Source organism: Nerophis lumbriciformis, linkage group LG29, assembly GCF_033978685.3.
Source record: "Nerophis lumbriciformis linkage group LG29, RoL_Nlum_v2.1, whole genome shotgun sequence".
Lineage (NCBI taxonomy): Eukaryota > Metazoa > Chordata > Actinopteri > Syngnathiformes > Syngnathidae > Nerophis > Nerophis lumbriciformis.
This window is the reverse complement of record NC_084576.2, coordinates 26,825,001-26,849,668: the sequence shown is the minus strand read 5'-3', so window position 1 is coordinate 26,849,668 and position 24,668 is coordinate 26,825,001. Positions and strand designations below refer to the sequence as shown.

Here is a 24,668-nt window from a genome sequence, read left to right as displayed (position 1 = left end):
TCTCTTATGTTTGACTGCCATCTACTGGTTACACTTATCATTACACCGTGTACAAAATAAAATTGCTTTGATTTTTAAGTGTGCCTTATAGTCCGGAAAATACGGTAGTTTATTTTTCGTCCTTGTTTTGTTTGAACATTTGTATGCAGACTACAAACTAACAAGGCCGATCCCTTGATTATCAGCACGTCCTTTTTAAAAATCAATACGGTTCTGGCTTTGAGATGGAAGAGATTGTGTTGTGCTTTGACAAACTGCCCACCCGGTCCTTGTCCTGCTTCCTTTTAGACCTCCTCCCCCCCAGCAGATAGAATCAGATGCACACTAAATAAACACAAGAAAAGGCTTTTTTACTTTCAGTGGCATGTAACCATGCAATTACAAATCCAACCCAAAATGCTTTAAAATTGCTCGATACCATAGGTGGTGTTAAAAGGAAATTTGCCGCCGGGAACCAATTTCCTTTGGGATCAAAAAGGCCGATGCTTTAAAAGTGTCAGTGCATGGCACAGTACCCCCGGAAGCAAACCTTGTCGTCTGCGTGGATTCAAGCTCCGCCCATACCTTGCTCTCTGGGACGCCAGCTCCGACAACCAGCACCAGACCACAGCCACTATTACAATCACTCCTATGAAGGGGATGGAGAGAACAGGGTGCTCAGACGGATGGATGAATCTCTGAGAGGGGGGAATAAAAAACAAACACAAAGACCATGGGGATGATGGGAATGAATGGATGGATGCATGGATGAAAGAATGCAAAACATAAATAAAAAAAAACAACCCCAATAAGCCATTAATCCCATCATCAACATAATGTGGGGGAAGAGAAATAAAGGAGTGGTTGTGATGCAGCCGTTGCTTCAAAGACGCACTGAGCAAAAAACATGAGCGTGAATTGCTGCAAAAAACATGACGTTTTACAGTCGTGGTCATACATTTGTAAAGAACATAATGTCATGGCTTTCTTAATTTTCCAGTACTTTCTACAACTCTTATTTTTGTTATGATAGAGTGATTGGAGCACATACTTGTTGGCATACTTGCCAACCCGAAATTCAGCGCCTCTCCCGAAAACTTCCCGGGGACAAATATTCTCCCGAAAATCTCCTGATTTGGTGCAGTTCAGCTAAATGTGTTGGTTTTCCCTGACATGGACTTGTTTCTTCAGCATTGTCCACACTCAATGCGGACCTGAGTGAGGACAGCCTTTTTTTTTTATGACGGGAGGAAAACAGGGTGACAAGAACTAAATCATCCAGACTAGAGATACATTGTATTATTATGTTTATCTTACCTAAAAATAAATATATTTATTAATTTAAAAAAAAACCTAAATACATTTTTACTATATTTTGCTAAAAACATCAAAATTAATTATATTTGTATTTGTATTTTTTCTGACTCCTTATTACATCCAGCCATAGAATTATACATTAAAATAAACATATTGGAAATAATTCATTTTAAATGATCATAATAATTCATTTAAAATGACCATATTTAATTATTACAATAATTGCTTGTTTATCAACAACTTTAGCATTTTATTCATTACATTTTGAAGCTCTCAGAAGCCAAGTTTTGTTATATTCCTTAAGATTTATTTATGCCAGTTTGAAGTTTCAATTATCTAAACACAGTTTTGTTTGCATATTTTCAGGATGTATATATATATATATATATATATATATATATATATATATATATATATATATATATATATATATATATATATATATATGTATGTGTGGGGAAAAAAAAATCACAAGACTATTTCATCTCTGAAATGGAGATGAAATAGTCTTGTGATTTTTTTTTCCCCACACATACATATATTGCGCTCTACTACGGTATCGAGCACTATTTTTTGGATAACCTTATTAAGACATATATATATATATATATATATATATATATATATATATGTATGAAATACTTGACTTGGTGAATTCTAGCTGTCAATATACTTCTCCCCTCTTAACCACGCACCCGCCCTCAACCACGCCCCCGTCCCACCCCCGACCACGCCCCCAACCCCCCACCTCCCGAAATCGGAGGTCTCAAGGTTGGCAAGTATGCTTGTTGGTCACAAAAAAAAATAAAAAATCATGAAGTTTGGTTCCTTTTATGAATTTATTATGGGTCTACTGAAAATGTGACCAATCCGCTGGGTCAAAAGTATACATACAGCAATGTTAATATTTGCAAGTTTCACTGCAATAAGGCGCTTTTGGTAGCCATCCACAAGCTTCTGGTTGAATTTTTCACCACTAATCTTGACAAAATTGGTGCAGTTCAGCTAAATGTGTTGGTTTTCCTGACATGGACTTGTTTCTTCAGCATTGTCCACACGTTTAAGTCAGGACTTTGGGAAGGCCATTCTAAAACAATATATTTCTGTTGATTACATTACATAAAAGAAACAGAACACCTTCATGTTGCTTCCCATCCTACACGGTGGAGTTTTACAAGCCTTTGATTGGTAGGATTAAAGACAGCTTTTGTCTTCTCGCCGGGAATTATTATTTATTATTTCAACACAAAGTTGTTTTTTGATAACATAGATACAATTATTCTAACACTTATAATAACAATATCAATAATATTTGGTTAATATTCAAGTCACCAAATGTAAATGGAGTATATTTTATGGGCGAAATGGAGGACCTCCCATTGACTAACTTTTATTTGATTTAATTTACGAGTTAGAATGCATTAAAAAAAAAACATAATAACATAAGGATTGGCAAAATAAAAATAAAAAAAGGCAGTTCCCCTTTAAGGCACGGCACGACTTCTTACTAGCCAGTGCACAGCCCCACGTGACGCCACCATTAATAGTTACATTTTCCCCTTTTAGCCCTCCTGTCATCCAGTGCTACCAATTGACTTTGCCGATAGATTTAGCGACTCGTTTGACCTCGTTAAAGACGCGCAGGTGTCAAAATCTGGGCCGCCACATCACTTTAAGCGGCCCGCGAAAGCCAGGAAATAATGTCCGTCAATAAAAGGTGTTGTCATTTTTAATAAATGTATTCGTTCTTTCCATTTTTACATAATTTATATATATATATATATATATATATATATATATATATATATATATACATACATTTATATATATATATATATATATATATTTATATATATATATATATATATATATATATATATATATATATATATACATACATTTATATATATATATATATATATATATTTATATATATATATATATATATATATATATATATATATATATATATATATATATATATATATATATATATACATATATATATATATATATATATATATATATATATATATATATATATATATATATATATATATTCACTTTTAATACTATCTAATAATGCAACAGATATTTTTATATATTGTTTGTTAAAATAAATAAAGTCAGTATCTTGACTAATGATTACCAATAGGTATGTCCGATAATATCGGCAGTCCGATATTATCGGCCGATAAATGCTTTAAAATGTAATATCGGAAATTATCGGTATCGGTTTCAAAAAATAAAATGTATGACTTAAAAAAAAATATATATATATATATATATATATGTATATATATATACATACATATAAATATATATATATATATATATATATATATATATATATATATATATATATATATGTATGTATATATATATATATATACATACATACATATATATATGTATGTATGTATATATATATATATATATATATATATATATACATATACATATATATATATATATATACATACATATATATATATGCATATATATATATATTTATATATATATATATATATATATATATATATATATATATATATATATATATATATTCACTTTTAATACTATCTAATAATGCAACAGATATTTTTATATATTGTTTGTTAAAATAAATAAAGTCAGTATCTTGACTAATGATTACCAATAGGTATGTCCGATAATATCGGCAGTCCGATATTATCGGCCGATAAATGCTTTAAAATGTAATATCGGAAATTATCGGTATCGGTTTCAAAAAATAAAATGTATGACTTTTTAAAACGCCGCTGTGTACACGGACGTAGAGCGCCAATGAACCTTAAAGGCACTGCCTTTACGTGCCGGCCCAATCTCATAATATCTACGGCTTTACACACACACAAGTCAATGCAAGGCATACTTGGTCAACAGCCATACAGGTCACACTGAGGGTGGCTGTATAAACAACTTTAACACTGTTACAAATATGCGCCACACTGTGAACCCACACCAAACAAGAATGACAAACACATTTCGGGAGAACATACGCAACCGTAACACAACAGAAACACAACAGAACAAATACCCAGAAACCCTTGCAGCACTAACTCTTCCGGGACGCGACAATATACAACCCCGCCCACCTCAACCTCCTCATGCTCTCTCAGGGAGATCATGTCCCAAATTCCAAGCTGCTGTTTTGAGACATGTTAAAAAAAAAAAAAATGCACTTTGTGACTTCAATAATAAATATGGCAGTGCCATGTTGGCACTTTTTTTTTCCATAACTTGAGTTGATTTATTTTTGGAAAACCTTGTTACATTGTTTAATGCATCCAGCGGGGCATCACAACAAAATTAGGCATAATAATGTGTTCATTCCACGACTGTATATATCGGTATCGGTTGATATCGGAATCGGTAATTAAGAGTTGGACAATATCGGAATGTAAAAAAGTTTGAGGTCATTGTCCTGTTGGAACACCCAACTGCGCCCAAGACCCAACCTCCGAGCTGATGATTTTAGGTTGTCCTGAAGAATCCTTTTTCATTGTCCCGTTTACTCTCTGTAAAGCACCAGTTCCATTGGCAGTAAAACAGGCCCAGAGCATAATACTACCACCACCATGCTTGACGGTAGGAATGCTGTTCCTGGGATTAAAGGCCTCACCTTTTCTCCCTCCAAACATATTGCTGGGTATTGTGGCCAAACAGCTCCATTTTTGTTTCATCTGACCACGGAACTTTCCTCCAGAAGGTCTTATCTTTGTCCGTGTGATGTCGACCAAATATTAACATTGCTTTATGTATACTTTTGACCCAGCACATTTTCATAATAAATTCATAAAAGAACCAAATTTCATGAATGTTTTTTGTGACCAACAAGTATGTGCTCCAATCACTCTATCACAAAAAAATAAGAGTTGTAGAAGTTATTGGAAACTCAAGACAGCCATGACATTATGTTCTTTACAAGTGTACGTAAACTTTTGACCACGATTGTATGTCTCCATCCTCATTTCTGTGTGTAAAGATGCCTGCTAAAATGTCTTCCTCCCCCCCCAAGCTGAGCGGTCATGGACATTCATAGAGTAAAAGGACAGCACGGGTAGACAGTTTGACACAACACAAGACGTCTCGTCACAGATGTTGCAGACAAAACACACCTACAGTATGAAACATCCTCGCGCTGCTTTCAAAGCAAAAGCATCGACCCGTGAACGGATGTGTTCTCGTTAGAGCTGGGCAATATATCGAGTTTGTAAGATATATCGATACACACTACATTGCCAAAAGTATTTGGCCACCTGCCTTGACTCACATATGAAGTTGAAGTGCCATCCCATTCCTAACCCATAGGGTTAAATATGACCTTTTGCAGCTATTACAGCTTCAACTCTTCTGGGAAGGCTGTCCACAAGGTTGCGGAGTGTGTTTATAGGAATTTTCCACCATTCTTCCAAAAGCGCATTGGTGAGGTCACACGTTGTTGTCGGAGTTCAGGTCAGGACTCTGTGCAGGCCAGTCAAGTTCATCCACACCAGACTCTGTCATCCATGTCTTTATGGACCTTGCTTTGTGCACGGGTGCACAGTCATGTTGGAAGAGGAAGGGGGCCCGCTCCAAACTGTTCCCACAAGGTTGGGAGCATTGAATTGTCCAAAATGTTTTGGTATCCTGGAGCATTCAAAGTTCCTTTCACTGGAACCATCTATCCATCCATCCATCTTCTTCGGCTTATCCGAGGTCGGGTCGTGGGGGAAACAGTCTAAGCAGGGAAGCCCAGACTTCCCTCTCCCCAGCCACTTCGTCCAGCTCTTCCTGTGGGACCCCGAGGCGTTCCCAGGCCAGCCGGGAGACATAGTCTTCCCAACGTGTCCTGGGTCTTCCCCGCGGCCTCCTACCGGTCGGACGTGCCCTAAACACCTCCCTACGGAGGCGTTCGGGTGGCATCCTGACCAGATGCCCGAACCACCTCATCTAGCTCCTCTCGATGTGGAGGAGCAGCGGCTTTAATTTGAGCTCCTCCCGGATGGCAGAGCTTCTCACCCTATCTCTAAGGGAGAGCCCCGCCACCCGGCGGAGGAAACTCATTTCGGCCGCTTGTACCCGTGATCTTGTCCTTTCGGTCATAACCCAAAGCTCATGACCATAGGTGAGGATGGGAACGTAGATCGACCGGTAAATTGAGAGCTTTGCCTTCCGGCTCAGCTCCTTCTTCACCACAACGGATCGATACAGCGTCCGCATTACTGAAGACGCCATACCGATTCGCCTATCGATCTCACGATCCACTCTTCCTTCACTCGTGAACAAGACTCCAAGGTACTTGAACTCCTCCACTTGGGGCAGAGTCTCCTCCCCAACCCGGAGATGGCACTCCACCCTTTTCCGGGCGAGAACCATGGACTCGGACTTGGAGGTGCTGATTCTCATCCCAGTCGCTTCACACTCGGCTGCGATCCGATCCAGTGAGAGCTGAAGATCTTGGCCAGATGAAGCCATCAGGACCACATCATCTGCAAAAAGCAGAGACCTAATCCTGCGGCCACCAAACCAGATCCCCTCAACGCCCTGACTGCGCCTAGAAATTCTGTCCATAAAAGTTATGAACAGAATCGGTGACAAAGGGCAGCCTTGGCGGAGTCCAACCCTCACTGGAAACGTGTCCGACTTACTGCCGGCAATGCGGACCAAGCTCTGGCACTGATCATACAGGGAGCGGACTGCCACAATCAGACAGTCCGATACCCCATACTCTCTGAGCACTCCCCACAGGACTTCCCCAGGGACACGGTCGAATGCCTTCTCCAAGTCCACAAAACACATGTAGACTGGTTGGGCAAACTCCCATGCACCCTCAAGGACCCTGCCGAGAGTATAGAGCTGGTCCACAGTTCCACGACCAGGACGAAAACCACACTGTTCCTCCTGAATCCGAGGTTCGACTATCCGGCGTAGCCTCCTCTCCAGTACACCCGAATAGACCTTACCGGGAAGGCTGAGGAGTGTGATCCCACGATAGTTAGAACACACCCTCCGGTTCCCCTTCTTAAAGAGAGGAACCACCACCCCGGTCTGCCAATCCAGAGGTACTGCTCCTGAAAAACAACCCCACATCATAATTCCTCCTCCACCATATTTCACACTCGACACAATGCAGTCCGAAATATAGTGTTCTCCTGGCAACCTCCAAACCCAGACTGGTCCATCAGATTGCCAAAAGTGTGATTCATCACTCCAGAGAAGGCGTCTCCACTGCTCTAGAGTCCAGTGGCGACGTGCTTTACGCCACTGCATCCCACGCTTTGGTGATGTACGGCTTAGATGCAGCTGCTCGGCCATGGAAACCCATTCCATGAAGCTCTCTGCGTACTGTACGTGGGCTAATTGGAAGAAATGTGGAGCTCTGTAGCAACTGACTGTGCAGAAAGTCTTTGCACTGTGCGCTTCAGCATCAGCTGACCCCTCTCTGTCAGTTTACGTGGCTTACCACTTGGTGGCTGAGTTGCTGTTGTTCCCAAACTCTTCCATTTTCTTATAACAAAGCCGACAGTTGACTTTGGAATATTTAGGAGCGAGGAAATTTCACGACTGGATTTGTTGCACAGGTGGCATCCTATGACAGTTCCACGCTGGAAATCACTGAGAGCGGCCCATTCTTTCACAAATGTTTTGTAGAAACAGTCTCCATGTACGGAGCCCCTAAAGGGACATGAGGGAATTTTTATTTTTTTTATTTTTATTTTTTTAATTTTTTTTAATTTTTTTATACATGTATCTCATGTATCACAAGAAACTTTTTATAAAGTTATAAAAAAAATTAAAACATTTTTTTATAAATTATTTATTTTTTATATTTTTTTAGACATGTATCTCATGCGCAAAAGAAAGTATCTCGTGCGAGAAATTGTAAATGTTTTTTTGTTTTTTTTCATAACTTTATAAAAAATTTCTCGAGAAACTATCTCGTGCGCACGACATACATGTCTAAAAAAAAATGTTAAAAAATAGAAATTATTTAAAAAAAAATTCCCCCATGGTCTTTAGGGGCTCCGCACTCCATGCCTAAGTGCTTGATGATTTTATACACCTGTCCGGGCCAAGTGATTAGGACACCTGATTCTGATCATTTGGATGGGTGGCCAAATACTTATGGCAATATAGTGTATGTATCGAATATCGAGGTTAAGTAAAAATATATCGAGATATACTTTTTCGTCCATATCGCCCAGCCCTATTGCAGTCATGTTATGATAGAATATAAATTCAATGATAGCTAACGCTAACTATCTAAATTGCTATTACTAGCGAACAACACCCAAATCTAATGCGTGTGTTAACCTGCGTGCATACTGTGTAAATACATTGGAAAGTTAGCGCCCTCTAGGGGTCTGTGTAAATGTTGCAAACAGCCCCTTTAGATATCTGTATGACTTCTGATTTCAAAACAAGCTACGTTGATATTACGTTGCAGAGCTGTCACGTTACGTCTTTGGCTTTAATTGTCCCGTTCCATTTGTTTGTACTCGTTCTGTACGCCACTTTGTGCCATTGCTACGCGACACTACGTTTTTATACCACGTTCTAATGTCGAACCTCTCACATTCAATACAGAAAAAAAGCTAAATGATGTGGAAATTGCAGTCCATTTAGTATTATGACTTAGTGTTACCCACTGTTATTGTTTCTGAACAATTACCTTCTTAAAATGATCGTGGCAGTATGGCTCCTCGTTTTGGCAAACAGAGTTAATGAAATAATCCCTGTGTAATTGTAAAGCATGGCGATGCATTACAATTGTTTTAACAGGAGCCTGCAGTGGCACATTCCTCCGTGCCCTCTTGAAGATGCCGTGTTTATTATTATTATGCAGTATTGCGCTAAAGCTTTGCTGTCTCTCAGAGATTAGGACGCCGACACGGCGGTGGTCGCGAGGCTCGAGATAAAAAAGTAAGGACGGGCCAAGCCGGTTATAAACACACACCACCATGAGACACACACAACAGGCGGGAGAGGTACAGCAGGCGTGATGCGGTGTTGTGTTAGTTGACAGAAATAGATTTTTAGGACAGGGAAATGTAAAGACAAAACACAACTTGTTGCCGGGCAGAATTCAAAACCCGATGAGTCGTTGGCATATGGTTGGTCGAATAGCAAATTGCAGGTGTGAATGTGCCAAGGGATTTACATAAACAATTTTGGATTATTTACTTAAAGGCATTGCGTCCACTTTGCATGAAATATAAAATGTAATTATTAATTAATAAAGGGAAAAACCTGTCATCTGTTCTGTGACAGTTTAACGCCTAACCATAGAAAAAGTTTGCGCCTTTAGTAACAAAAACATTAAACTATGACATTATTTTGTTGCATTTGTTTCTTTGTTACATTAAGTTATGTAATTTTGCTTTGTTTGCAACGTACATTCTTATGTCGCGGTGTTGTTTTGATACATTGTTACGTAAGGTTTGCACTATATCGTTAAGTCATTTTTTCACATTGTATTTCTATCTTACATTGTGTTAGGTTACATTGTTTGTTAAACCACATGTTTTCACACTCTACTAATATTGTGTAGCATTACTGTGTACGTTATTTTATTACTATATTTTGTCCCATTGTGTTGCTATGTTACCTTAGTTTGTTAAACCACATGTTTTCACACTCTACTAATATTGTGTAGCATTACTGTGTACGTTATTTTATTACGTTATTTTATTACGTTATTTTGTCCCATTGTGTTGCTATGTTACCTTAGTTTGTTAAACCACAAGTTTTCACACTATACTAATGCTGTGTAGCATTACTGTGTACGTTATTTTATTACGTTATTTTAGTATGTTATTTTGTCCCATTGTGTTGCTATGTACCTTAGTTTGTTAAACCACACGTTTTCACACTCTACTAATATTGTGTAGCATTACTGTGTACATTATATAATTACGTTATTTTATTACGATGTTTTGTCCCATCGTGTTGCTATGTTGCCTTAGTTTGTTAAACCACATGTTTTCACACTATACTAATGTTGTGTGGCATTACTTTGTACGTTATTTTATTACGTTATTTTATCACGTTATTTTATTACGTTATTGTATTACGTTATTTTATTACGATATTTTGTCCCATTGTGTTGTTATGTTACCTTTATGTTACATTTCCACACTATACTAATATTGTGTAGCATTACTATGTACTTTGTATTATTACGTTAATTTGTCCCATTGTGTTATGTTACCTTAGTTTGTTAAACCACGTTTTCACACTATACTAATATTGTGTAGCATTACTGTGTACGTTATTTTATTACGTTATTTTATTAGGTTATTTTACTACGTTATTTTATTACGTAATTTTACTATGTTATTTTATTACGATATTTTGTCCCATTGTGTTGCTATGTTACCTTTATGTTACATTTCCACACTATACTAATATTGTGTAGCATTACTATGTACTTTGTATTATTACGTTAATTTGTCCCATTGTGTTATGTTACCTTAGTTTGTTAAACCACATGTTTTCACACTATACTAATATTGTGTAGCATTACTGTGTACGTTATTTTCTTACGTTTTTTTCTTACGTTATTTTACTACGTTATTTATTACGTTGTTTTATTACGATATTTTGTCCCATTGTGTTGCTATGTTACCTAAGTTTGTTAAACCACGTTTTCACACTATACTAATATTGTGTAGCATTACTGTGTACGTTATTTTATTACGATATTTTGTCCCATTGATTTGCTATATTACCTTAGTTTGTTAAACCATGTTTTCACACTATACTAATATTGTGTAGCATTACTGTGTACGTTATTTTATTACGATATTTTGTCCCATTGTGTTGCTATGTTACCTTAGTTTGTTAAACCACATGTTTTCACACTATACTAATATTGTGTAGCATTCCTGTGTACATTATTTTATTACGTTATTTTATTAAGTTATTTTACTACGTTATTTATTACGTTATTTTTTTTACGATATTTTGTCCCATTGTGTTGCTATGTTACCTTAGTTTGTTAAACCACGTTTTCACACTATACTAATATTGTGTTGCATTGCTGTGTACGTTATTTTATTACGTTATTTTATGAAGTTATTTTACTATGTTATTTATTACGTTATTTTATTACGATATTTTGTCCCATTGTGTTGCTATGTTACCTACTAATATTGTGTAGCATTACTGTGTACGTTATTTTATTACGATATTTTGTCCCATTGATTTGCTTTGTTACCTTAGTTTGTTAAACCATGTTTTCACACTATGCTAATATTGTGTAGCATTACTGTGCACGTTATTTTATTATGTTATTTTATTACGTTATTTTATTACGATATTTTGTCCCATTGATTTGCTTTGTTACCTTAGTTTGTTAAACCATGTTTTCACACTATGCTAATATTGTGTAGCATTACTGTGTACGTTATTTTATTATGTTATTTTATTATGTTATTTTATTACGTTATTTTAGTATAATATTTTGTCCCATTGTGTTGCTATGTTACCTTAGTTTGTTAAACCACATGTTTTCACACTATACTAATATTGTGTAGCATTACTGTGTACGTTATTTTATTACGTTATTTTACTACGTTACTTTATTACGTTATTTTATTACGATATTTTGTCCCATTGTGTTGCTATGTTACCTTAGTTTGTTAAACCACGTTTTCACACTATACTAATATTGTGTAGCATTACTGTGTACGTTATTTTATTACGTTATTTTATTACGATATTTCGTCCCATTGATTTGCTTTGTTACCTTAGTTTGTTAAACCATGTTTTCACACTATGCTAATATTGTGTAGCATTACTGTGTACGTTATTTTATTATGTTATTTTATTATGTTATTTTATTACGTTATTTTATTACGATATTTTGTCCCATTGTGTTGCTATGTTACCTTAGTTTGTTAAACCACATGTTTTCACACTATACTAATATTGTGTAGCATTACTGCGTATGTTATTTTATTACGTTATTTTATTACGATATTTTGTCCCATTTATTTGCTATATTACCTTAGTTTGTTAAACCACATGTTTTCACACTCTACTAATATTGTGTAGCATTACTGTGTACGTTATTTTACTACGTTATTTTATTACGTTATTTTATTACGATATTTTGTCCCGTTGTGTTGCTATGTTACCTTAGTTTGTTAAACCACATGTTTTCACACTCTACTAATATTGTGTAGCATTACTTTGTACTTTTACGTTATTTAGTTCCGTTGTGTTGTTGTGCTACATTTGCCTTATGTTGCAGTGTTCTGTAAAAATGCGTTTACACACAAAAACGCCACCGTTGTCTCGTAAGGACGTGTTTATGCGCTGGGCGGTCCTCAGTTATCGAGGTATTTCAGTGTTTTCGTCACTCGCCGATGGTTTCGGAAGGAGCCGCGAGACCCAGCGTGGCTTACCTGAGCCCCCCCGGACAACTTCTCCAGCTCTGCCTTGCAGCGCTGAAGCTCCTCCTCCAGCTCGTTCCTCTCCTTCTGACTGCTGTCGTAAAGCTCCTGCAGCTGCTGCAGCTCCTGCTTCAGCCCGTCACACTGCAGCAAGAAAAAACACCAGCCGGCTCTTTACCGCCTCTCCTCCCCACGTACTCGGGAGTCCTGCGTCTTGGCCTCACCTCTCTCTGGACGTGCGAGGCCTTCTCCTCCGCCTGCTTCAGCTGGTCCCTCAGCGAGAAGATCTCCCCGATTCCGCCGTTCCAGCCGGTTGGCGTGGCGGGTTTGCCGTCGAAGGAGATGTTCTTCTGGATGGAGGCGTCCACCAGACGGCAGTTGTCCGACTCGGCCATGGTCATGTAGCTCTCGGTCATGACGTCGTCGGTGTCCGTCTCTTTGCCCTCGCCGGCGTCCTCCTCCTTCAGCGACAAGTACACGCTGGAGCTGTCGGTGCAAAAATGTACCGTATCACATTTAGCCACCAACGTAAGGGTACGGTAAAACAAAACCCAAAACCAGTGAAGTTGGCACGTTGTGTAAATGGTAAGTAAAAACTGAATACAATGATTTGCAAATCCTTTCCAACCTACACTATATTGCCAAAAGTACAAACCCCGTTTCCATATGAGTTGGGAAATTGTGTTAGATGTAAATATAAACGGAATACAATGATTTGCAAATCATTGTATTCCGTTTAAATTTACTAAGGTAACATAGCAACACAATGGGACAAAATATCGTAATAAAATAACGTAATAAAATAACGTAGTAAAATAACGCAATAAAATAACGTAATAAAATAACGTGCACAGTAATGCTACACAATATTAGTATAGTGTGAAAACATGTGGTTTAACAAACTTAGGTAACATAGCAACACAATGGGACAAAATATCGTAATAAAATAACGTAATAAATAACGTAGTAAAATAACGTAATAAAATAACGTACACAGTAATGCTACACAATATTAGTATAGTGTGAAAACATGTGGTTTAACAAACTAAGGTAACATAGCAACACAATGGGACAAAATATCGTAATAAAATAACGTAATAAAATAACGTAATAAAATAACGTAGTAAAATAACGCAATAAAATAACGTAATGAAATAACGTACACAGTAATGCTACACAATATTAGTAGAGTGTGAAAACATGTGGTTTAACAAACTAAGGTAACATAGCAACACAATGGGACAAAATATCGTAATAAAATAACGTAATAAATAACGTAAGAAAATAACGTAAGAAAATAACGTACACAGTAATGCTACACAATATTAGTATAGTGTGAAAACATGTGGTTTAACAAACTAAGGTAACATAGCAACACAATGGGACAAAATATCGTAATAAAATAACGTAATAAAATAACATAATAAAATAATGTAATAAAATAATGTAATAAAATAGCGTAATACAATAACGTAGTAAAATAACGTATCAAAAAAACGTATCAAAATAACGTAATAAAATAACGTACACAGTAATGCTACACAATATTAGTATAGTGTGAAAACATGTGGTTTAACAAACTTAGGTAACATAGCAACACAATGGGACAAAATATCGTAATAAAATAACGTAATAAATAACGTAGTAAAATAACGTAAGAAAATAACGTAAGAAAATAACGTACACAGTAATGCTACACAATATTAGTATAGTGTGAAAACATGTGGTTTAACAAACTAAGGTAACATAGCAACACAATGGGACAAAATATCGTAATAAAATAACGTAGTAAAATAACGCAATAAAATAACGTAATAAAATAACGTGCACAGTAATGCTACACAATATTAGTATAGTGTGAAAACATGTGGTTTAACAAACTAAGGTAACATAGCAACACAATGGGACAAAATATCGTAATAAAATAACGTAATAAATAACGTAGTAAAATAACGTAAGAAAATAACGTACACAGTAATGCTACACAATATTAGTATAGTGTGAAAACATGTGGTTTAACAAACTAAGGTAACATAGCAACACAATGGGACAAAATATCGTAATAAAATAACGTAATAAAATAACGTAATAAAATAACGTAGTAAAATAACGCAATAAAATAACGTAATAAAATAATGTAATAAAATGACGTAATACAATAACGTAGTAAAATAACGGATCAAAATAACGTATCAAAATAACGTATCAAAATAACGTAATAAAATAACGTACACAGTAATGCTACACAATATTAGTATAGTGTGAAAACGTGGTTTAACAAACTAAGGTAACATAGCAACACAATGGGACAAAATATCGTAATAAAATAACATACACAGTAACGCTACACAATATTAGTAGAGTGTGAAAACATGGTTTAACAAACTAAGGTAACATAACACAATGGGACAAAGAAACGTAATAAAATAACGTACACAGTAATGCTACACAACATTAGTAGAGTGTGAAAACGTGGTTTAACAAACTAAGGTAACATAGCAACACAGTGGGACAAAATATCGTAATAAAATAATGTACACAGTAATGCTACACAATATTAGTATAGTGTGAAAACGTGGTTTAACAAACTTAGGTAACATAGCAACACAATGGGACAAAATATCGTAATAAAATAACGTAATAAATAACGTAGTAAAATAACGTAAGAAAATAACGTAATAAAATAACGTACACAGTAATGCTACACAATATTAGTATAGTGTGAAAACATGTGGTTTAACAAACTAAGGTAACATAGCAACACAATAGGACAAAATATTGTAATAAAATAACGTAATAAAATAACGTAATACAATAACGTAGTAAAATAACGTATCAAAATAACGTAATAAAATAACGTACACAGTAATGCTACACAATATTAGTATAGTGTGAAAACGTGGTTTAACAAACTAAGGTAACATAGCAACACAATGGGACAAAATATCGTAATAAAATAACGTAGTAAAATAACGTAAGAAAATAACGTAATAAAATAACGTACACAGTAATGCTACACAATATTAGTATAGTGTGAAAACATGTGGTTTAACAAACTTAGGTAACATAGCAACACAATGGGACAAAATATCGTAATAAAATAACGTAATAAATAACGTAGTAAAATAACGTAAGAAAATAACGTAAGAAAATAACGTACACAGTAATGCTACACAATATTAGTATAGTGTGAAAACATGTGGTTTAACAAACTAAGGTAACATAGCAACACAATGGGACAAAATATCGTAATAAAATAACGTAGTAAAATAACGCAATAAAATAACGTAATAAAATAACGTGCACAGTAATGCTACACAATATTAGTATAGTGTGAAAACATGTGGTTTAACAAACTAAGGTAACATAGCAACACAATGGGACAAAATATCGTAATAAAATAACGTAATAAATAACGTAGTAAAATAACGTAAGAAAATAACGTAAGAAAATAACGTACACAGTAATGCTACACAATATTAGTATAGTGTGAAAACATGTGGTTTAACAAACTAAGGTAACATAGCAACACAATGGGACAAAATATCGTAATAAAATAACGTAATAAAATAACGTAATAAAATAACGTAGTAAAATAACGCAATAAAATAACGTAATAAAATAATGTAATAAAATAATGTAATAAAATGACGTAATACAATAACGTAGTAAAATAACGGATCAAAATAACGTATCAAAATAACGTATCAAAATAACGTAATAAAATAACGTACACAGTAATGCTACACAATATTAGTATAGTGTGAAAACGTGGTTTAACAAACTAAGGTAACATAGCAACACAATGGGACAAAATATCGTAATAAAATAACATACACAGTAACGCTACACAATATTAGTAGAGTGTGAAAACATGGTTTAACAAACTAAGGTAACATAACACAATGGGACAAAGAAACGTAATAAAATAACGTACACAGTAATGCTACACAACATTAGTAGAGTGTGAAAACGTGGTTTAACAAACTAAGGTAACATAGCAACACAGTGGGACAAAATATCGTAATAAAATAATGTACACAGTAATGCTACACAATATTAGTATAGTGTGAAAACATGTGGTTTAACAAACTTAGGTAACATAGCAACACAATGGGACAAAATATCGTAATAAAATAACGTAATAAATAACGTAGTAAAATAACGTAAGAAAATAACGTAATAAAATAACGTACACAGTAATGCTACACAATATTAGTATAGTGTGAAAACATGTGGTTTAACAAACTAAGGTAACATAGCAACACAATAGGACAAAATATTGTAATAAAATAACGTAATAAAATAATGTAATAAAATAACGTAATACAATAACGTAGTAAAATAACGTATCAAAATAACGTAATAAAATAACGTACACAGTAATGCTACACAATATTAGTATAGTGTGAAAACGTGGTTTAACAAACTAAGGTAACATAGCAACACAATGGGACAAAATATCGTAATAAAATAACGTAGTAAAATAACGTAAGAAAATAACGTAATAAAATAACGTACACAGTAATGCTACACAATATTAGTATAGTGTGAAAACATGTGGTTTAACAAACTAAGGTAACATAGCAACACAATGGGACAAAATATCGTAATAAAATAACGTGATAGAATAACGTAATAAAATAACGTGATAAAATAATGTAATAAAATAACGTAATACAATAACGTAGTAAAATAACGTATCAAAATAACGTATCAAAATAACGTAATAAAATAACGTACACAGTAATGCTACACAATATTAGTATAGTGTGAAAACGTGGTTTAACAAACTAAGGTAACATAGCAACACAATGGGACAAAATATCGTAATAAAATAACGTAATAAATAACGTAGTAAAATAACATAAGAAAATAACGTAAGAAAATAACGTACTAAAATAACGTACACAGTAATGCTACACAATATTAGTATAGTGTGAAAACATGTGGTTTAACAAACTAAGGTAACATAGCAACACAATGGGACAAAATATCGTAATAAAATAACGTAATAAAACAACGTAATAAAATAACATAATACAATAACGTAGTAAAATAACGTATCAAAATAACGTAATAAAATAACGTACACAGTAATGCTACACAATATTAGTATAGTGTGAAAACGTGGTTTAACAAACTAAGGTAACATAGCAACACAATGGGACAAAATATTGTAATAAAATAACGTAATAAAATAACATACACAGTAACGCTACACAATATTAGTAGAGTGTGAAAACGTGGTTTAACAAACTAAGGTAACATAACACAATGGGACAAAGTAACATAATAAAATAACGTACACAGTAATGCTACACAACATTAGTAGAGTGTGAAAACATGGTTTAACAAACTAAGGTAACATAGCAACACAGTGGGACAAAATATCGTAATAAAATAACGTAATAAAATAACGTACACAGTAATGCTACACAATATTAGTATAAATATAAACGGAATACAATGATTTGCAAATCATTGTATTCCGTTTATATTTACATCTAACACAATTTCCCAACTCATATGGAAACGGGGTTTGTATTTGGCCACCCATCCAAATGATGAGAATCAGGTGTCCTAATCACTTGGCCCGGCCCCAGGTGTATAAAATCAAGCACTTAGGCATGGAGACTGTTTCTACAAACATTTGTGAAAGAACGGGCCGCTCTCAGTGATTTCCAGCGTGGAACTGTCATAGGATGCCCACCTGTGCAACAAATCCAGTCGTGAAATTTCCTCGCTCCTAAATATTCTAAAGTCGGCTTTATTATAAGAACAGTGAAGAGTTTGGGGAACAACAGCAACTCAGCCACCAAGTGGTAGGCCACGTAAACTGACAGAGAGGGTTCGGCGGATGCTGAAGCGCATAGTGCAAAGACTTTCTGCACAGTCAGTTGCTACAGAGCTCCAAACTTCATGTGACCTTCCAATTAGCCCACGTACAGTACGCAGAGAGCTTCATGGAATGGGTTTCCATGGCCGAGCAGCTGCATCTAAGCCGTACATCACCAAAGCGTGGGATGCAGTGGTGTAAAGCACGTCGCCACTGGACTCTAGAGCAGTGGAGATGCCTTCACTGGACTGATGAATCACGCTTTTGGCAATCTGATGGACCAGTCTGGGTTTGGAGGTTGCCAGGAGAACGCTACATTTCGGACTGCGTTGTGCCGAGTGTGAAATTTGGTGGAGGAGGAATTATGGTGTGGGGTTGTTTTTCAGTGAAAGGAACTTTGAATGCTCCAGGATACCAAAACATTTTGGACAATTCCATGCTCCCAACCTTGTGGGAACAGTTTGGAGCGGGCCCCTTTCCTCTTCCAACATGACTGTGCACCAGTGCACAAAGCAATGTCCATAAAGACATGGATGACAGAGTCTGGTGTGGATGAACTTTACTGGCCTGCACAGAGTCCTGACCTGAATTCCGATAGAACACCATCCATCCATCCATCCATCTTCTTCCGCTTATCCGAGGTCGGGTCGCGGGGGCAGCAGCCTAAGCAGGGAAGCTCAGACTTCCCTCTCCCCAGCCACTTCGTCCAGCTCCTCCCGGGGGATCCCGAGGCGTTCCCAGGCCAGCCGGGAGACATAGTCTTCCTTTCCTGGGTCTTCCCCGTGGCCTCCTACCGGTCGGACGTGCCCGAAACACCTCCCCAGGGAGGCGCTCGGGTGGCATCCTGACCAGATGCCCGAACCACCTCATCTGGCTCCTCTCGATGTGGAGGAGCAGCGGCTTTACTTTGAGCTCCCCTCGGATGACAGAGCTTCTCACCCTATCTCTAAGGGAGAGCCCCGCCACCCGGCGGAGGAAACTCATTTCGGCCGTGATCTTGTCCTTTCGGTCATGACCCAGAGCTCATGACCATAGGTGAGGATGGGAACGTAGATCGACCGGTAAATTGAGAGCTTTGCCTTCCGGCTCAGGTCCTTCTTCACCACAACGGATCGATACAGCGTCCGCATTACTGAAGACGCCGCACCGATCCGCCTGTCGATCTCACGATCCACTCTTCCCTCACTCGTGAACAAGACTCCGAGGTACTTGAACTCCTCCACTTGGGGCAAGATCTCCTCCCCAACCCGGAGATGGCACTCCACCCTTTTCCGGGCGAGAACCATGGACTCGGACTTGGAGGTGCTGATTCCCATCCCAGTCGCTTCACACTCGGCTGCGAACCGATCCAGTGAGAGCTGAAGATCCTGGCCAGATGAAGCCATCAGGACCACATCATCTGCAAAAAGCAGAGACCTAATCCTGCAGCCACCAAACCGGATCCCCTCAACGCCTTGACTGCGCCTAGAAATTCTGTCCATAAAGGTTATGAACAGAATCGGTGACAAAGGGCAGCCTTGGCGGAGTCCAATCGACACTGTAAACGTGTCCGACTTACTGCCGGCAATGCGGACCAAGCTCTGACACTGATCATACAGGGAGCGGACCGCCACAATCAGACAGTCCGTTACCTCATACTCTCTGAGCACTCTCCACAGGACTTCCCGGGGTACACGGTCGAATGCCTTCTCCAAGTCCACAAAGCACATGTAGACTGGTTGGGCAAACTCCCATGCACCCTCAAGGACCCTGCCGAGAGTATAGAGCTGGTCCACAGTTCCACGACCAGGACGAAAACCACACTGTTCCTCCTGAATCCGAGGTTCGACTATCCGGCGTAGCCTCCTCTCCAGTACACCCGAATAGACCTTACCGGGAAGGCTGAGGAGTGTGATCCCACGATAGTTGGAACACACCCTCCGGTTCCTCTTCTTAAAGAGAGGAACCACCACCCCGGTCTGCCAATCCAGAGGTACCGCCCCCGATGTCCACGCGATGTTGCAGAGTTTTGTCAACCAAGACAGCCCCACAACATCCAGAGCCTTAAGGAACTCTGGGCGGATCTCATCCACCTAAAACCCTAATGGAGGTGTTTGGATGTTTGATCGAATGTATTTACTATTTAGAATGCATTAAAAAATCCATCCATCATGTCTTTCATAAAGATTGCGAACGATAGGCAACATTCCAAAAAAAAGTGCACTTCCCCTTTTAGGTGCCAACAATGTCAGAGTGCTAACTTGTTGTTTACAATGGTGTCCCAGGAAGAGATCAGCTTGGATGTTGCTGATCTGATTGTAATTAATGGATGTGACACGGCTTTTTCCAAACCGTTTCTAAGGACTGTGCGCACGTAGCCTTACTGATTGCTCCTATCTGTTCCTTCAAACCCCCGCTAGGTCTTCAGCAATCCCCCCGGCCTTGTGTTCCAAAAACATCACAACAGGTGGCCGGTGTCGTGGGGGTCTCCGGTGTCCTGGCTAAAGCACAGCTGACGACTGAGGCGGTCGTTGACCTCTCACCAAGTCCTCTGTCTGCGGAGCAGCTGCAGCCTCTCCGAGAGACGCTGGTTGTCCTCCTTCAGGGTCTGGCACTCGTCCCTCAGCGTGCGGCACTCCTCCTTCAGCAGGTCCACGTCGCCTGGAGGAGGGGTCAAGTGTCAGGTGAGTCCCGGGACTTTCTGCACTAAAGTCATAAGCACACTTTTGCAGACGTTTTCAGTGACTAAACAAGATGAAGTGTATTCCCTCAGTGTCCACCCTGGAGCCCACACACACATTTGTGTACTTCTGACTTTCTTGAGGACTGTGAAAAATGCCTTTATATATCCCTTTCTAGATATATAAAGATTTGTCCTTACAACAATTATAATATATACATACTATGCAAACATAAAAAAGCTCGTTGTGACAAATGAGTTGGAATTTCACAAGAAAAAGGTGACAATTTCACAAGAAAAACATAGAATTTTGGCAGTATAATAAAAGTCGTAACTTTACTCAACGCAAGTCAAAATTTGACAAGAAAAACTGAACATTTGTGCAATATTAGGATTAAAGTTGGAATTTTTCCTCGATAACAGTCGCAATTTTACAAGAAAAGCTTAACATTTTGGCAATTTTTTGAAGAGAGTCGTTATTTTACTCGACAAAAGTCACAACTTTATAAGAAAACTTTAACATTTTGGCAATATTATAATAATAATCAGAATTTTGCAATAAAAAGTAATAATTTTACATCGGAAAGTCATAATTTTACGAGAAAATATTGCAATATTACAGAAACAGAAAGAATATGAGAAATTGTTCCCAATTTCATAAGACACATTGTTAGAAAAAGACTGCTTTTAGTTAATTTATTTTAATTTTATTTTTAGCTTCCTCATATGGAAGCTACTTTTTCTTGTTGGTGTCTCAAGACTGAAATAAATACAGATTTTTATTTACAACATTAATAATATATACATACTATGCAAATATAAAAAGCTTGTTGTGAAAAATGAGTTAGAATTTCACAAGAAAAACGTTGAATTTTGGTGGTATTATAACAAAAGTCGTAATTTTACTCAACGCAAGTCAAAATTTGACAAGAAAAACCGAACATTTGTGCAATATTACGATAAAAGTTGGAATTTTACTCGATAACAGTCGCAATTTTACAAGAAAAGCTTAACATTTTGGCAATTTTTTGAAAAAGAGTCGTAATTTTACTCAACAAAAGTCACAACTTTATAAGAAAACTTTAACATTTTGGCAATATTTTAATAACAATCAGAATTTTGAAATACAAAGTAATAATTTTACATCGGAAAGTCATAATTTTACGAGAAAATATTGCAATATTACAGAAACAGAAAGAATATGAGAAATTGTTCCCAATTTCATAAGACACATTGTTAGAAAAAGATTGCTTTTAGTTAATTTATTTTAATTTTATTTTTAGCTTCCTCATATGGAAGCTACTTTTTCTTGTTGGTGTCTCAAGAATGAAATAAATACAGATTTGTACTTACAACATTAATAATATATACATACTATGCAAATATAAAAAAGCTTGTTGTGAAAAATGAGTCAAAATTTGACAAGAAAAACCGAACATTTGTGCAATATTACGATAAAAGTTGGAATTTTACTCGATAAACGTCGCAATTTTACAAGAAAAGCTTAACATTTTGCCAATTTTACGAAAAGAGTTGTAATTTTACTCGACAAAAGTCACACTTTTATTGGAAAACTTAAAAAAATTGGCAACATTATAATAACAATCTGAATTTTGCTCTGCAAAATTGTGACAAAAGTCATAATTTTACTCAAAAAAAGTCACTGTTTTACGAGAACAAAAAAAAAATTGGCAATGTTGTGATAAAAGTCCGTATTTTATATGACAAATGTCACCATTTTGCATTAGAAAGTAATAATTTTACATTTAAAAAGTTATAATTTTACATTAAAAAAGTTATAATTTTACGAGAAAATATTGCAATATTACAGAAAAAGAAAGAATATGAGAAATTGTTCCCAATTTCATAAGACACATTGTGAGAAAAAGACTGCTTTTAGTTTATGTATTTTTGTTGAATTTTTTTGTTTGTAATTGTTTTTTTAATCTTCATTATTTACTTCAAGTTATTACAGTATGTCTCTATATACATATTAATTTTATATTTTTTAATTGACTTTGGCTAGAGGGGGAGCATTTTATTTTCTTACACACACTTGTTATTTCATATGTTGACCAAAGATGAGCACTTTTAAAAGCGACACACAGTCAATTTGAAAAATCCCTCTTTTTTTGGGACCACCCTCATTTTGATAGATTTCACCACCAGGGGTGCAAAGGAGACATTATGTCCTAACTCGTTCACATCTCCTCATATGGAAGGTACTTTTCTTTGTTGATGTCTCAAGAAGGGTAGAAATACAAGAACACACACACACACACACACACACATACCTTCCATCCCCCCATGACTTAATGGGCCTGCTACCCTAATGGCCCACACTCCCTTGACACAACCAGCTACTTATTAAATGCCCTAAATGATTTATGCTGGACTTCAGGATGCTAATTTGATGAGATACGTTCAAACACTCAGCATGGTTTGCATAGTTTTGTGAAGATTTATGTTTTCTTCCCTTTGGACCGATGTATTTTAAAGTTATTACACGGTTTTTCAACAAAACACATTCTCAGAGATGCCACATGTGTGTATGGAGAGTGTGTTGTCCATAATCTAGTTTTGATGCTAGAATTTAGACAGTTTAAAAGTATTTTAGTAAGTCTTACTGGGAACACACCACTTGTTGTGTCTGTAGTAGAGATGCGCGGTTTGCGGGCACAACCGCGGAGTCCGCGGATTATCCGCGGATCGGGCGGATGAAATTTAAAAAAATTAGATTTTATCCGCGGGTCGGGTCGGGCGGTTGAAAAAAAAAAAATTAGATTTTAAATAGATTCAGGCGGGTGGCAGTTAAACCAATTCGGAAATATATATACATAGTTAAATGTTGTTACCCACATACGAAAAACGAGCAGGCACCTGCTGCATATGCCACAACAGAAGAAAAAAAAAAAAAAGAGATGGACACTTTTACGGAGCGGAGAAGGGACGCCTCGCCGGGGTCCGGGACCGAGGCCCCTTCCCCCGAGAGGGCCCCACCGGGAGCCGTAGCTGAGGCGATCCGCGAGAAGGGCCCGACCCAATTCCAGGGTCACCACCGCGCCCACCGCACCGACACCCCGCCTCGTCCGCCTTCGCCGCGGCCGGCATCACGCGCAGCAGGTAAGCAGCTTACCTGCCCACCACTCCCGTGGCCGGGGGCTCGTAACAGGGGTCACTCCGCGCGCTCCGCCCGCGCAGCTTACCTGCCCGCCACCCCCGTTGCCGGGGGCGCGTAACAGGGGTCACTCCGCGCGCAGTGCGCTCACGAAAGGGGTGGGGCTCACCCTGGTTGATATAGACAGCAGCAGGACGGTGGCCATGGAAGTCGGAACCCGCTAAGGAGTGTGTAACAACCCACCTGCCGAATCAACTAGCCCTGAAAATGGATGGCACTGGAGCGTCGCGCCCATACCCGGCCGTCGCCGGCAGCGAGACGCGCTTGGAGGTGCGCTCAGCGCGGCTCCCATAT

The 24,668-nt window shown here is 37.3% G+C and overlaps 1 protein-coding gene across 8 annotated transcripts in view; it reads right to left on the bottom strand.

The window, feature by feature from the left end:
- LOC133572002 (uncharacterized) overlaps positions 1-24,668 on the bottom strand; it is an 88,685-nt gene that overhangs the window by 10,797 nt on the left and 53,220 nt on the right. For 4 of the 8 annotated variants that reach the window (XM_061924597.1, XM_061924596.1, XM_061924599.1 and 1 more), the window contains 4 exons: positions 21,060-21,177; positions 12,923-13,184; positions 12,711-12,842; positions 435-677 (listed from right to left, as the gene is read on the bottom strand). In XM_061924597.1, coding sequence (XP_061780581.1) covers positions 471-677; positions 12,711-12,842; positions 12,923-13,184; positions 21,060-21,177 — 719 coding nt within the window. In that variant the 3' untranslated portion in view covers positions 435-470. Of the gene's footprint in view, positions 1-434; positions 678-12,710; positions 12,843-12,922; positions 13,185-21,059; positions 21,178-24,668 lie in introns of those variants that run through there. The other 4 variants (XR_009810480.1, XM_061924598.2, XM_061924604.1 and 1 more) reach the window with 4 other exon arrangements.